Raw genomic sequence first — 15,895 nt, 5'->3', positions numbered from 1 at the left:
TATCCAAATGTATTGGTGACACAGATAGCCAACATAGTAAGCAGTGCAGTGCACAAAATTGGAAAGATGTTAAAGGATTAAATGAATGGGCAAAACTGTGGCAAATTATTTCAATGTAGGTAAATGTAAGGTCATCCACTTTGGACCTAAAAAAAAGGGTAGAATAGAGTACTTTCTAAATACTCTGAAAAACTAGAAACAGTGGAGGTCCAAAGTAATTTAAGAGACCAGGTAAATGGAATATTAAGGTGTCATGAACAGGTACAAAAAATAATCAGAAAACGCTCAAGGGATACAGGCCTTTATATCTCGAGGATGAAAATAAAAGGGGACAGTGTGCTTTAGTTACAAAGGTTTGGTTGCTTCACACCTGGAGTACTTTGAGCAGTTCTGGATACTACATCTCAGGAAGGATTTATTGGCCATGGAGGAAGTACAGCATTGATTTATCAGAATGATAGCTGGACTCAAGAATCTTAAAGTACAAGGAGAGAGCACACAATTTAGGGTTGTACTCGCTGGAAGTTAGGAGGTTAAGACAAGATTTGATTCAAGCTTTCAAAATGTTATGGTTGATAGAGAGAAATTATTTCTGCTGGTTGGGGAGTCTAGGACTACGGGGCAAAGTGTAAACACTAGAGCGAAGCCTTTCAGGAGTAAAATTAATAAACACTTCTCCATACAAAGGGTGGTTGAAGTTCGGAATTCTTTGTAAACAGTGATTAAGACCAGATCAATTGTTAAATTTTAAAATTGTGTAATAGATTTTTATCAACCAAAGGTATTAAGCGATCCAGAACAAAAGTGGATAAGTGGAGTGAGATCTCAGATCAACCATGATCTCATTGAATGACAGAACAGGCTTGAGAGGCTAACTGGCCTACCCCTGAACCTATGTCCTCCTAAAAACTTACCATCTGTCTTTTTGTTTATTACATTTCTGAGGTTCATATAATCTACAAACTTTGACATTATGCCCTGTATATCCAAGTTCAGGACATTAATGCCTCAGAAAAAAAGCAATGGTCTTAATTTCAGCATCTGGCAAACACCACAGCATAGTTGTCTCCAGTCTGAAAAATAACCAACCTTCATCACAACTCTTTGCTTTCTGTTCCTAGCTAATTTTGTTTCCATGCTGCTACTGTCTCTTCAACTCCACAGGCTTTCATTTTCCATAACAACCTGTTACATGATGCTTTATCAGTTGTATTTTAGAACTCCATGTACACAACATCCACTGTAATACTTCCATCAACTCTCTCTGTTACTTCAAAGAACTTGATCAGATTACACAAACATGACATGTTGTGGCTCAGTGACATCACTCTTGCCTCTGAGTTAGAAGTTTGAGGACTTGAACACAAAAATCTAAACTGACATTTCAGTGTCGTACTGAGGGAGTGCTGCACTTTCAGAGGTGCCTTCTTTCAGATGAGACCTTAAAACTAGACCTCCTCGGTTAGACCCGAAAGATCCAGTAGCACTATTTCAAAAGAGCAGGGGCTTTATCTCTGGTATTTTGGCCAATATTTATTTCTCAATCCACAACATAGAAACAGATTATCTAGTTATTAACATACTGTTATTTATGAGGATTTGTTCCATAGAATCCCTACAGTGCAGAAGGAGACTATTCGGCCCATCGAGTCTGCACCAACCACAATCCCACCCAGCTCCTATCCCTATACTCCATGTATTTACCCTGCTAGTTCCTCTGACACTAACTGGCAATTTAGCATGGTCAATCAACCTGACCCGCACACCTTTGGACAGTGGGAGGAAACCAGAGCACATGGGGGAAACCCATGCAGACACGGGGAGAATGTGCAAACTCCACACAGACAGTGACCCAAGTCTGGAATCGAACCCAGATCCCTGGTGCTGTAAGGCAGCAGTGCTAACCACCGTGCCGCCCCAATTTTTTAGAATGATTGCCACACTGACAATTCAGTCCCACTGACTGACAGAGAATGAATCCCACCCTCACACACAGTACCCAACATTGATTCCATAGAATCCCTACAGTGCAGAAGGAGGCCATTCGGTGCAATTTAGCTGCAGTGTTTCCTACATTACTACAACAGCTGCACTTCAAAAGTACTTGGTTGGTTGTAGATGCTTTGAGACAATGAAAGACACCATATAAATACAAGTCCTTCTTTCTCTAACAAATCCGTGCTACCTTCCATTGATCAGTCCAACTTTTCTAAATGTCAATTAATGTTTTCCTGAATTATTGTCTCAAGCTTTTTCCACCAGTGACATTAGGTTGACTGACCTGTGGTTACCGGATTTATTACTCTCCCCCTGCTTTGAAGAGAACAGTAACATGTGAATTCCTACAGTCCACTGGTACCACCCCCATAAGGAGGATCTTTGTGGCAGAATGTCTGCAATTTCCACCTTCTCTTCCTGCCCTCAGTAAACTTCCATTCCATTCTAACTGGGTGCCCTTTCTATTTTGAGAACTGTCACCCTCTAAGTGCCTCTTCATTTATCTGTCTTTCATAGAATCCTTGCAGTGCAAAAGGAGGCCATTCGGCCCACCGAGTCCACACTGACCACAATCCCACCCAGGCCCTATTCCCGTAACCCCACATATTTACCCTGCTAATCCCCCAACACGAGGGTCAATTTAGCATGGCCAATCAACCTAACACGCACATCTTTGGTCTTTATCCTATCCAATATTGCTGCTGACTCCTTTACTGATACATTGGCAATATTCTCTTTTCTTGTGAAGACAGATGCAAAGTACTCTTTCAAATCTCAGCCAAGCAATCTGCCTTCACAAAATATCTCCTTCTGATCCTTAATTGGACCCACCTTTTTTTAAAAAACTACTACCCTTTTATTATTGGTTATAAAAGGCTTCGATTCCCAGCTTGGGTCACCATCTGTGCGTTCTCCCTGTATGCTTCGGTTTCCTCCCACAGTCCGAAAGATGTGCTCGTTAGGTGCATTGGCCGTGCTAAATTCTCCCTCGGCGTACCTGAACAGCGCCGGAGTGCGGCGACTAAGGGATTTTCACCGTAACTTCATTGCAATGTTAATGTAAGCCTACTTGTGACACTAATAAATAAATAAAACTTTTACATTAGCCATCATTCTGTCTTCTCTTTGTCCCTTTTATAGTATCTTTGTTTACATCTTGAGTGCGTTTCTTATATTCATTATAAACCTTCTAACAACCTGTTTAACTGCTGCTGATTGAAGGATAAATGTTACCCAGGATAGTGGGAGAATACTTCTTCAAACAGACATGGAATCTTCAACTTTAACTGAACAGACGGACAGACAGGGGCAGATGTCTCATCTCAAAAGTGGGTGCTTCTATAATGCTGCACTGAAGTGTCAGTATAGATTATATGCTCAAATCCAGACTTAAGCCCACAGCCTTTCGAGTCAAGAAGCAAAAGGCCGATCACCTGAACCAAGCTGACTTAGATAAGGGAATATTAATGTCACAACTAATGCTGCAAGCGGTTTAGTTTCAAGGGGGCAGCTATATTGCCTGCTTGCAAACTTGAAAGCAGAGATCTGTACATTTGCATTCAAATGCAACCAGGCCATCAGTCTCTGGCTGCCAGTCAAAATAGTAACCTTTATCCAACTTGAAGGTTATTTTTTCACCCCCCCACCCCGCGAATATCCACTTAGCGTGGTGAAAACGTTAATACAAAAGCAAACTACTGCATATTCTGGAAATCTAATATAAAAACAGAAGATGCTAGAAATACTTAGCACTTCCTCTCTCTACAGATGCTGCCAGATTTGCTGAGTATTTCTAACATCTTCTATTTTTATTTGGCGAAATTATTTTTACTCTTCACATGACTAACCTGCAGGGAAGGAACTCCTCTGGTAGGCTGCCTGCTGGAGCTGGAGAATATGAAAGCATTCATTCAAACAGTTCATTGTCGCCATCGTGGTGGCTTTGAGCATAAGCAGATCTTGGTCCAGTGCGGATATTTGTTCTCCAAAGGGTGGAAGTCCTTCTATAGTTCGTACCAGATCTTTGTGCTGTCCTTCAGCTTGGTTCATCTTCTGCTCAAAGTAAAATGTTGCTGAATAGTACAGTGCTGATGTGTGTTTTTGTCAAAAAGAATAAACAAACATTTCCTCTGTAATTACAGCAGCGGCACACATTAGAAAATGATGAGGGCCATTTGGGATATTTGTGGCAAGTAGCATTTCAAAAATAAATTATTGATTCATTGTGATTTTTTTCTTCACAACGGTATCTTGGTACATAAAACACAAAAAAATTAAGATAAACAGATAAGTTACAGCACACAGTTTGTGAAGTGTGATCTAACCAAGCTCGATGTACATTGAGCATAACCTCTCTAGTTTACATAACCATCCCTCATTTAACACTCCTAAAAAGTGTCTCTAAAAAGTGGTATGCTCAATGAGAAAATACTCAATGAAAATCACTCCCATTCAAAAACCTGTAATATGGCTGGATTAGGTTACTGACCTGTAATTTTTATGTACAAAACTTATCTACCTGCATTGAACCTAACTGAACCAAAAATCCTCTTACTAACTCTTAATAACTTAAGAACTCTCAATAACCTAACTCAAAATTTACTAATTCTCAATAACTTACTCTTTCAGTTCATCTCCGACTGGCTGTTTTCAGCCTCCAGCTCACCATCTCTCTCGACTCACCACTTCCACCCCTGTCCTTCCTGTTTACCAACTCTCCCACTCTCTGGCTCCCTTCTGCTCACCATTTCTTCCGTGCGCCGCTTCCCTCCCCCACCCTCCCGCTCGCTGCTTCCCTCCTCCATCTTCCTGCTCGCCACTTCCTTCCCTGACCCCCTCATAGTTGCTTCCCTCCCCGACCTTCCCGCTCGCCGTTTCCCTCCCCCAGCCTCCTGCTTGCTGCTTCCCTCCCCAACATTCCTGCTCACTGCTTCCCTCCCTGACTCTCCTACTCGCTCCTTCCCTTCACAACCCTTTTGCTCATTGCTTCCCTCCCCGACCCTCATCATTGCTTCCCACCCCAACCCTCCTGCTTGCTGCTTCCTTCCCCAACCCTCTCATGCGCTGCTTCCCTCCCATTTGCCAATACTCCCCCTCAACTTGCTTCTTCCCTTTTCTAAAACCATAGGAGAGGGGCTCCGAGAGAGGGCAAGCAAGTAATGGGCTGTGAGTGGGAAAATCGGGTGGGAAATGGTGAGTAGAAGCAGCGTGCATAGGGAAGAGGTGAGCGGGAGTGGGAGCGAGCTTGATGCTTGCAAGGGAAGTAATAAGGGAAGAATCAGCAAGTGGAAGGGTAAGGAGGGAAGCTGCAAGGAGAGATGTCAAACAAAAGGATTAGGGAGGAAGCGGTGAGCAGGAGAAGCAGCGAGTGGGTGGGTTGGTGAGTGATAGGGAGGCGGTGAGCAGGTGAGAGGTGGCAAGCAAGAGGATTGAGGAGGACCGGCGAGTGGGCGAAAGGCAGCAACAAGCAGGAGGGTGCTTGTGTGGTGAATATCGCTGAATTACAGCCAAAGCCATCAAAAGCAACAAGTGATCTAACATGAGGATTTCAATCCAAAATTCAAGAGAAAATATTGTTCAGTGGAACACAGGGTTCTGTTATTCCAAATAAAATAACAGAAAGGTAACAATACAGAAGGCAGTACATTCGGCCTGTCATATCTATGCTAGCACTGTGAAGAGCAATTCTCCTAGAGCTCCTGCCTCACCTTCTCCTTATAACCCTGCACATTGCTCCTTTCCAGATAATAATCCAACGACCTCCTGGATAGCTCAATTGAACCTGCCTCCATCACACTCTCAGGCAGTTCATTCCACGCCCTAATAACTCGCTGCATTTTTTAATAGTTTACATAGCACCTTGGCAGAATGGTAGAATCAGTAGACACAACTTGCTCTTGTGAGGAATGTAAAATGAAATCTAATCTATGGAAATAATATTTGTGAGCAAGTGCTCATTCTATGAAACATGCTCCTGAGACACACAGTGGAAGCAGCTAGTATTGATTTATTCAAAAGTAAATGAACATTTTGGGATACAGTATATGAGTATTTTGAGATATGGCGCTAGGTAGGTGTAGCATGCTTGGGAGGAGCAGATGACTTTGGATCCATGGGTTTTACCCCAGTGGATTTTTTCCCTTCAGACATGTCTATCTGTTGAAAACTAATTGATTGAGATTGATTGGATGAATCAAAAACCCCATTATCTTCCAATCAGAGGATGGTAGAAGGCAAAATGGATGGACCTTAATTTTCTTTCTCCTCTAACGCTTATGTCCTAAAAATATTAAAGCAGGAGATTTATCTTTTTTCAGCTGTTTACAAAACACTTCAACTTTTTAATCTTAAAATAAATGGGATTATGAATAAAGATTTTTTTGAGGGTTCACCTTCCGGTCCAATGATTGAAGGGAGATTCGGTCTTTAAGCACTTTTGCAGAATTAAACTCGTTACAGAAACACAAATTGAACTTGTGTCGATGACAATGTTTTGTTCAAAATTCTAGTTGGTCTTAAAGGGAACTGAATAAATAATTAGATTTTTGAAAATACAGAACTATGGGGAAAGAGCAAGGAGGCAGGATTCAAGTGCAGCCCACAGCCCTTCCTGAGTCAGGGGTAGGGGTTCAAATCCCACGCCAGAGATTTGAACAAAAAATCTCGGCTGCCACTCCAGTGCAGTACTGAAGGAGTGCTGCACTACCTAAGGTGCTATTTTTCAGATGGAACATTAAATTGGAACTCTGGTTGTTTTCTCAATTGGATGTATAAACACCTCAGTACTATTTCAAAGAACAACAGGAGAGTTATTCCCAATGTCTTGGTCAATATGTATCCTTCAATCAACATCTCTAAAAATTGATCATTTACTCTTTATCATATTGCTGTTTGCGGAAACTTACTGTGCACAAATTGGCTGCCAGTTTTCCTACATTTGAACAGTGACTGCGCTTCAACAATATTTTGCTGACTGTAAAGCATTTTGGAAGATCCCGAGTTTGTGAAAGACTCTATATAAAGCTCAGATTTTCTGTTGTTTTCCTAATCAGATAGCTCCACCAAACAGCACAGAATGGGCAGACCAAACAGCCTCCTGTGCTGACCTTCCAACTTCTCTTCCTAGTCCTCATGTTAGGTGATGCTGCTCTTTTTTTCTTTTATATATGCTATCGTCACTCACCCCTCTCCAATAAAAACTCTTGACCCAGTCCTTGCCAATTACTACCCTACATACATCCTTCCCTTTCCTCTGCAAAGTTTTGTTGTTACCTCATGATTCTATGCTTATCTTTCCTGGAATTCCATTTTTGAATTCCTCCAATCAAGCTTCCTGCCTCAGTTCCAGCACCAAAATGGCTGTTACAAAAATTGCAAATGATATTCTACACGATTGTGACAAAATAACTATCATTCCTCATCATTCTCAGTTGGTCTGCAGCCTTTGATATAGTTGTCCACACCATCCTCGTTCCACACTGTTGTCTATCAATCTGGGTGGGACTACATTTGCCTAGTTCCATTCTTTCCTATCTAATCATAGACACAGAATCACTTACCACTCTCTTCCCACTCCATTAGCGTGATGGCCCTAAGGATTTATCCTCAGCCCTCTCCTATTCATCATCTCCATGCTATCTCTCAGTAACATCTTCTGAAAACATAAAAGTGTACTGATGACACCCAGTTTTACCTCATCATCACCTCTCTTGATTCATCCATTGTTGCTAAATTATCAGACTCCTTGTCTGACATCCAATACTGGACGAACAGAAATATCCTCCTATTAAATATTGGGAAGACCAAAGCTATTGTCTTTAACCCATGTTCATCCCGTTACAAACTCAGTTTCCTAGCTAGCAAGTCACCTCTCTGGCAATGATCTGTAACCAGACTTTTTGCAATCCTGGTGTTATATTTGACCTCAAAGTGAATTTCCGAATGACACATCTGCACCTTCATTGAGACCACCATTATAACAATGCCTGGCTTTGACCCTGCCTCAGCCACTCCGCTGCTGAAACCATCAGGTGTCTTTTTGTTACCTTTAGATTTAACTATTCCAACACACTCCTCGCTGGCTTCCCACATTTGTTTGAATTCATTCAAAATTCTGCCACCAGTATCCTTACTCGCACAAAGTCCCATTCCGCTATTATCCTTGTGTTTGCTAATACTATATTGGCTCCCGGTCGAGCAACACCTTGATTTTAAAACTCTACCCCTCATTTTCAAGTCCCTCCATGGCCTCACCGTTCCTATCTCTTAATTTCCTCCAGTGCAACAACCCTCGGAGATATCTGCATTGACCCAATTCTGGCCTCTCGGGCATCCCCAATTTTAATTGCTCCACCATTGAGTGGCTGTACATTCAGGATGTCCAGCCCCTAACTGCTGGAATTCTTTCCATAAAACTTCTCCACCTCGCTCAATTTCTTTTCTCCTTCAAGACCCTTAGGCGAGACTCCTTAAAATCCAGCCTTTTGACCAAGTTTTTGTCCAGCAGTCCAAATATCACCTCATGTGGTCCAATGGCAAGTTTTGTTTTGTATGTTTTCTGTGAAGCTTTATTGTGAGCAGTTTTATTATGCTAAAGCCAATATAAATACAATTTGTCATTGCTATCTCTATGATTCTATTCCTCCGACTGAAACCTCATTCTTATCGAGCCTACAAATTTAAGTTTGGAACCTTTAGTTAGTAGCCTAAGCTTGGAAAACATTCTGATACAAAAGCGAAATCTGAAATAGAAACAGGAAACACTGGAAATATTCAGCAGGTCAGACAGCATCCCCTGCTCCCACTCTGACCTTGGTCTACTATAGTGTTCAATGAGCTCAACACAAGCTTAAGGACCATCGCCTCATCTTTCAACTCTGCACTCTACAGCCTTGAAATGTCCAGGATTAAATTTTTAAACTGCCAGTGAATTTCTAGATAAAGTAAAATAAACAAACAGTGCAGAGCAAATGAGACCATAAGACACAGGAGCAGAATTCGGCCACTCGGCCCATTGAGTCTTCTCCGCCATTCAATCACGGCTGATATTTTCCTCATCCCCATTCTCCTGCCTTTTCCCCATAACCCCTGATCCCCTTATCAATCAAGAACCTATTTATCTCGGTCTTAAAAATCACTCAATGATCTAGCCTCCACAGCCCCCTGCGGCAAGGAGTTCCACAGGTTCACTACTCTCTGGCTGAAGAAATTCCTCCTCATCTCTGTTTTAAAGGATCGTCCCTTTAGCCTGAGGTTGTGCCCTCTGGTTCTAGTTTTTCCTACTAGTGGAAACATCCTCTCCACGTCCACTCTATCCAGGCCTCGCAGTATGCTGTAGGTTTCAATAAGATCCCCCCTCATCTTCTAAACTCCAACGAATACAGACCCAGAGTCCTCAACAATTCCTCATACGACAAGCTCTTCATTCCAGGGATCATTTTTGTGAACCTCCTCTGGACCTCTTCCAAGGCCAGCACATCCTTCCTTAGATATGGGGCCCAAAACTGCTCACAATACTCCAAATGGGATCCGACCAGAGCCTTATACAGCCTCAGAAGTACATCCCGGCTCTTGTATTGTAATATGTAATACCAACCTCTCGAACATCCACCAAGTGGTCTGGCTGCAAGGTGTGGGATCGCTTTGACAGCCCCAGTCCCTTGTGATGAGTTACACCAAAGAAAGCAGCAGCATTCTGGCTTGCTCTTCTCTGCACACCCGGAGAACTGCTTCCCTGAGAAGCCAGGGAAAAACTTCGAGACTTCAAGGGTGGATTATTCTATAAATTAGGATTAAAGTAAGACATAAATTTACGGTAGACGGGCTAATATCATGCTTTAAAAATACTAGGAAAAAGGGGTTACAAAATAGAATACAAGTTGTACTTGCTGCATAAAGAATCTTGGTTCAAGCAGGTTTAACTAAGTCCTGAAATCATATTTGTTGCAAGTTACGAACAGTTGAAACTTACTGATTAGTCATAATACATGTTAAACTATAATGCTTGAATGGTTTTAAAAATTATGCACTTGACACTATTATAACCTTCCTCAACTTATTACAGTGCAAAGAAAATTAATTTGCTATTTACCATTCACTGTTAATTAATATAAAAAGTGTAAAAATCAAGATTCAGGGGTCAACACAGCACATCTCACCTTCCCAATGGCTTCGGTATGATGCTGAGTACAGATCTGGAGCCTACTAACCCAGTGTTGACGTTCTTTTGCATCGGTGGCTAGAAAATAAATTTAGGTTTACTCAAACGGAGTAAGCAAAGTTAAATCATCTCCCAAAACAATTGCCAGTTACCTGGCAAAAATAATCCATATGTCATGGAAATTATGAATCAACATTAAAATGAAAACAGTGCCCTACATTTCTAACAAAACAAAATGAGACAATGCAATCAAGAAGATGCTGCTCAAGAGTCCAAAGATGTGCGGGTTAGGTTGATTGGCCAGGTTAAAATTGCCCGAGATGCGTAGGTTAGAGGGATTAGCGGGTAAATATGTGGGGGGTAGGGCCTGGGTGGGATTGTGGTCGGTGCAGATTCGATGGGCCGAATGGCCTCCTTCTGCACTGTAGGGTTTCTATGATTTCTATGATTGCAAGAAAGCTTATGTTCTCAGGATGTTCTGAAACAATTCACAATTAATTACTTAGGTACAGTCTAAGGCAAACATGGCAGAGAATTTGCACACAGCAAGCTCAATCAACAAATGAGACAAATGACCAATTTTTAGTTTGGTGGCAATGGCTGGAGAGGTATGTAGGCCGGGGCGGCACAGTGGCTAGCATTGCTGCCTCATAGTGCCAGGGACCCGGGTTCGATTCCCGGCTTGGGTCACTGCCTGTGTGGAATTTGCACATTCTCCCTGTATCTGCATGGATTTCCTCCTAGTGCTCCGGATTCCTCCCATACTCCAAAGATGTGTAAGTTAGGTGAATTGGCCATGCTAAATTCTCCCTCAGCGTACCCAAACAGGCGCCGGAGAGTGGCGACAAGGGGATTTTTCACAGTAACTTCATTGAAAGGTGAATGCAAGCCTACTTGCAACTAATAAATATATAAACTAAATAAACTTTAATAAGCTAGAACAAGACATTAGAAGAACTCTCCAAGCCCTTTTTAAACAATGCCTTTTATGTGCCATCAACAGTTGCCATCAAAAGTGCATTGCATTTGCCATCAAAGCATTAGCCTGGATTGTATGCTTAATATAATCCAGGTATGCTATCACCTGAGTCAAGTTAACATCAAAGTAATTTATGCAATACAGAAGGCAATAAGTAATCTGGAACTCGTCACTTTAAGTGGTGGTTGTGTTTCTGAAAATCACCACTTTAAGTGAAACCCCTTGAAGTGAAATATGGATTCCCAGAGGAATCAATGTTAGAACCAGAGCTGGGTTCCTGAATACAATTTGTGCCCAGCAAAAATCAATGTCAAAATGGACATTAACGTGGCAAGCAATCAGAAGTTCAGGGTCAGGCTTGATCAATTTTAATCACCAATGTGGCAAAAATCAAATGTAAATTTAATGAGGACAGCCTGCATAAAGCTTAGCTTGCAATTTCTTGTGTTTAGAAGGTTGAGGGATAATATAATTAAGGCCTTTAAATTGATAAAGGAAATCAATAATATCGATACAGAGAACCTATTTTTTGGAAGAACCCAGAACAAGGGAGCATAAATCATATCAGAGGGAGTCCATTTGAGTGTGAAATCAGGAAGCACAATTTCAAACCAAGTTAATGGAATTCTGGAACTGAACTTGCTATCTTCAAAACACTTTGGATGTTCAATTGAAACTTCAAGACTAGAATTTGTAGTGTTTTGTAACACATGTCAAAAAGGATATGGAATACAGCCAAATAAACAGAGTTCAGGTACAGTTCAGCCATGAGCTAACTGAATAGTGGCACAGGTTTGAAAGATTGAATGGTCTACCATTCCAATGTTTAATAAAGTGACTATTTTGTCATATAACATCAATTGCTGAGCAAAATATGAACGGTAATTAGTAGCGCAAAATGCAATGTATAAGTTGACCTGTCTTATAAGATAACCCCATTTTACCAGCCCCAAAAACTATCTTTTTGAACATACCTGCTGTATAAGCTGACCCACCCCCCACTTTTCGGCCACAACATGCTATACTCACATTAGTAATCAGCCTCAATTTATCACACTATAAATGCATGTTTTACTTACTGTACCTTGTAACTGGATGCGAGGGATCAAACAGGTGATATTGTTTGGATTGCAAAGGTACGCAGGAGTTTAAGATACGCCCACTCTTTGCGCAGGATATGGCTGACATTTTAAAAAAGGCGACCACCCACACTGCTGGCTCACTTTTATGTTTGGCATGTAAATTGATCCCCCTTCTGGAGTGATTTTGCAAGGCTTCAAAGGTTGGCTTATGTGCTGACATCTAAAGTAACTGCTCCACAGGAACAATGATACTTACTAACTTGACAATGAACCTATTTACATTTCAAAATATGTTGCCTCCAGAGACATTTCATTAGGTTGGTGCAAAACAGACAAGCTGCTTTCCATGAAGGCACAACTGTGTGTAACATGTTTAAATAATAATTTAAAGCAAGAGACACAAAGAGAAAGGAACATGGACAAAATAGTCCCATTTTCTCCTCCCCAATACAAAAAGACAGCTAATACTGGGAAATGCAGTAGTATAACACCCTAAAATTTCCATCATTGTGCAGGACAATGGCTGCTGGAGAGGTGGATTGGGTGGGAGGCATGATCCAGTCCAGGATGCTCACACCTCTGCCAAGGATCAACCAACAATTCATTCCAATGTACAGTGCAACAAACATTAATCTCAACAGCACAAATCAATAGGCATCAAAATAATGCACCACCCCCCCAGTACTTTACCTCTTAGTTTATATTGCTCTCCAATGGCTGCATTGACTGTAAATGTGTGAGAATCCTCATCACTTGGTGAGATGACGGCCCCTGCTAGCTGCAAAGTGCCTCTTGGCTTCTGGTTTCTGGATTGCTCATTGACAAAATATTCTAGCAGTCCAGCTTCATTATTTAAAACAAAGAATCTGGTAAATGGAAAAAAGATAATCACTATAAAGAACTAAAATAATGGCAGTTTTCTATCTACTAATATGAAGACCACACACACAGTATTGAGGGAGGGAAGGAGGGAGAAAGGAACTTGTATTCAGGCAGATTCTGACCTGTCCTCAGGACATCCCAAGCATCAAAAACTAACAAATTACTTTAAATTTCCAGACAAGCTCATTCAACATGTGCAGCAAGATTCCAAAAATAGGAAAGTATGCGGATTTGTTTATTTAGGTTGATATGGAAGAATTCTTCTTCACAAAATCCACTTTTTACATGCAGCTGAACCAGCACACAGGGTCAGACAGAAAGTCTGACAATGCAAAACTCTCAGTCTGCACTGATCATCAGGTTTTCTCTTTATTTTATTCGTTCACAGGATGTGGGTTGTTATCTAGACCAGCGTTTATTGTAAAAGTCCTGTTAGAACCATAGAAAATTACAGCTCAGAAACAGGCCTTTTGGCCCTTCTTGTCTGTGCCGAACCATTTTATGCCTAGTCCCACTGACCTGCACTTGGACCATATCCCTCCACACCCCCCTCATCCATGAACCCGTCCAAGTTTTTCTTAAATGTTAAAAGTGACCCCGCATTTACCACTTTATCCGGTAGCTCATTCCACACTCCCACCACTCTCTGCGTGAAGAAGCCCCCCCCTAATATTCCCTTTAAACTTTTCTCCTTTCACCCTTAACCCATGCCCTCTGGTTTTTTTCTCCCCTAGCCTCAGCGGAAAAAGCCTGCTTGCATTCACTCTATCTATACCCATCAAAATCTTATACACCTCCATCAGATCTCCCCTCAATCTTCTACGCTCCAGGGAATAAAGTCCCAACCTATTCAATCTCTCTCTGTAACTCAGCTTCTCGAGTCCCGGCAACATCCTTGTGAACCTTCTCTGCACTCTTTCAATCTTATTTACATCCTTCCTGTAACTAGGTGACCAAAACTGTACACAATACTCCAAATTCGGCCTCACCAATGCCTTATATAACCTTACCATAACACACCAACTTTTATACTCGATACTCCGATTTATAAAGGCCAATGTACCAAAGGAACTCTTTACGACCCTATCCACCTGTGACGTCACTTTTAGGGAACTCTGTACCTGTATTCCCAGATCCCTCTGTTCAACTGCACTCTTCAGAGTCCTACCATTTACCCTGTACGTTCTTCTTTGGTTTGTCCTTCCAAAGTGCAATATCTCACACTTGTCTGCGTTAAATTCCATTTGCCATTTTTCAGCCCATTTTTCTAGTTGGTCCAAATCCCTCTGCAAGCTTTGAAAACCTTCCTCACTGTCCACTACACCTCCAATCTTTGTATCATCAGCAAACTTGCTGATCCAATTTACCACATTATCATCCAGATCATTGATATAGATGACAAACAACAATGGACCCAACACCGATCCCTGCGGCACACCACTAGTCACAGGCCTCCACTCAGAGAAGCAATCCTCCACAACCACTCTCTGGCTTCTTCCATTGAGCCAGTGGCTTATCCAATTTACTACCTCCCCATGTATACCCAGCGACTGAACCTTCCTAACTAACCTCCCATGAGGGACCTTGTCAAAGGCCTTGCTGAAATAGGTAGGAATTTCCAGGATTTGACCCAGTGACATTGAAGGAACAGTAATATAGTTCCAAGTCAGGTTGGCGAGTGGCTTGGAGGTGAATTTGAAGGTGGTGGGTCTCCCATGCATCTGCTGCCACTGTCCTTTTCGGGGTAGAGGTTGCAGATTGGCAAGTTACTGTTGAAGGAGCCTTTGAATTCCTGCAGTGCATCTTGTAGATGGTACACAATGCTGCCACTGTGTCAATGGTGGAGGAGTGAACAGTTTTTAATGTGGTGGATGGGGTGCAAATTAAGCAGGCTGTTTTGTCCTGGATGGTGTCGAGTTTCTTGAATGTTGTTGGAGCTGCACTCATCCAGGCAAGGTAAGAGTATTCTATCACACTTCTGACTTGTACCTTGCAGATTGTGGACACGCTTTGGGGAGGCAAGAGGTAAAATTTTCGCCACAGAATTCCCAGCCTCTGACCTGCTCCTGTAGCCATTTTATTTTTATGGCTGTTCCAGTTCAATTTCTAGTCAATGGTAACCTCCAGAATGCAATTCAATCAAATCAAATCCAATTCAGAGTCTCAACAAGTTGAGACATTTCAGATCCAGGCTGACAAGACAGGGCGGGAGACCAAAACCACCCTGTCCTGGGCCTGATCTACATGAGTCAAGCTGATTGGAGAAGGGGGAGGATCCTCCTCCAAGACTTGAGCTCATTTGCATCTTAGCCAAAAGGCCGAGATGCCGCTTTTAAAAATTGCTTCATATGAAACATATGAAGCCTCAGCGTAACCCAATGACCCCAACCAAGTGCAGGCGATCCATACTATACTTGATCTTAGCCAAAAGGCCGAGAAGCTCAGAATGCAGCTGAATGGTAACCTCATTTTACCTCAAAGGGAGATAGCCAAATGTTCTCTTATTGGAGAGTAATACTCTCATCACATCAGCCTAAGCCTGAATATTGTCCAAGTATTTCTGTATCTGGACACGCTTCTCGGCCTTTTGGCTAAGATCAAGTGTATGGACGGCAGCCCATGGTCGGCCGCACTTGGTCGAGGTCATTAGGTTACGCTGAGGCTTCATATGTTTCATATGAAGCAATTTTTAAAAGCGGCATCTCGGCCTTTTGGCTAAGATGCAAATGAGCTCAAATCTTGGAGGAGGAACCTCCCCCTTCTCCAATCAGCTTGGCTCATGTAGATCAGGCCCAG

General features: G+C 42.0%; 1 protein-coding gene across 7 annotated transcripts in view; it reads right to left on the bottom strand.

The window, feature by feature from the left end:
- The window catches only part of osbpl11 (oxysterol binding protein-like 11), a 98,550-nt gene that overhangs the window by 49,882 nt on the left and 32,773 nt on the right, over window positions 1–15,895 (bottom strand). For all 7 annotated transcript variants that reach the window (XR_013499520.1, XR_013499518.1, XR_013499519.1 and 4 more), the window contains 4 exons: window positions 12,908–13,083; window positions 10,155–10,234; window positions 9,593–9,775; window positions 3,846–4,050 (listed from right to left, as the gene is read on the bottom strand). Coding sequence is in view for 4 of the 7 variants with exons in the window: in XM_078228187.1 (XP_078084313.1) it covers window positions 3,846–4,050; window positions 9,593–9,775; window positions 10,155–10,234; window positions 12,908–13,083 (644 nt within the window). In the remaining 3 variants the exon portion in view is untranslated. The remainder of the gene's footprint in view (window positions 1–3,845; window positions 4,051–9,592; window positions 9,776–10,154; window positions 10,235–12,907; window positions 13,084–15,895) is intronic.

Source organism: Mustelus asterias, chromosome 14 (genome assembly GCF_964213995.1).
Source record: "Mustelus asterias chromosome 14, sMusAst1.hap1.1, whole genome shotgun sequence".
Lineage (NCBI taxonomy): Eukaryota > Metazoa > Chordata > Chondrichthyes > Carcharhiniformes > Triakidae > Mustelus > Mustelus asterias.
Note: the sequence above shows the minus strand (reverse complement) of the source record. Positions and strands in the feature narration are given on the sequence as shown.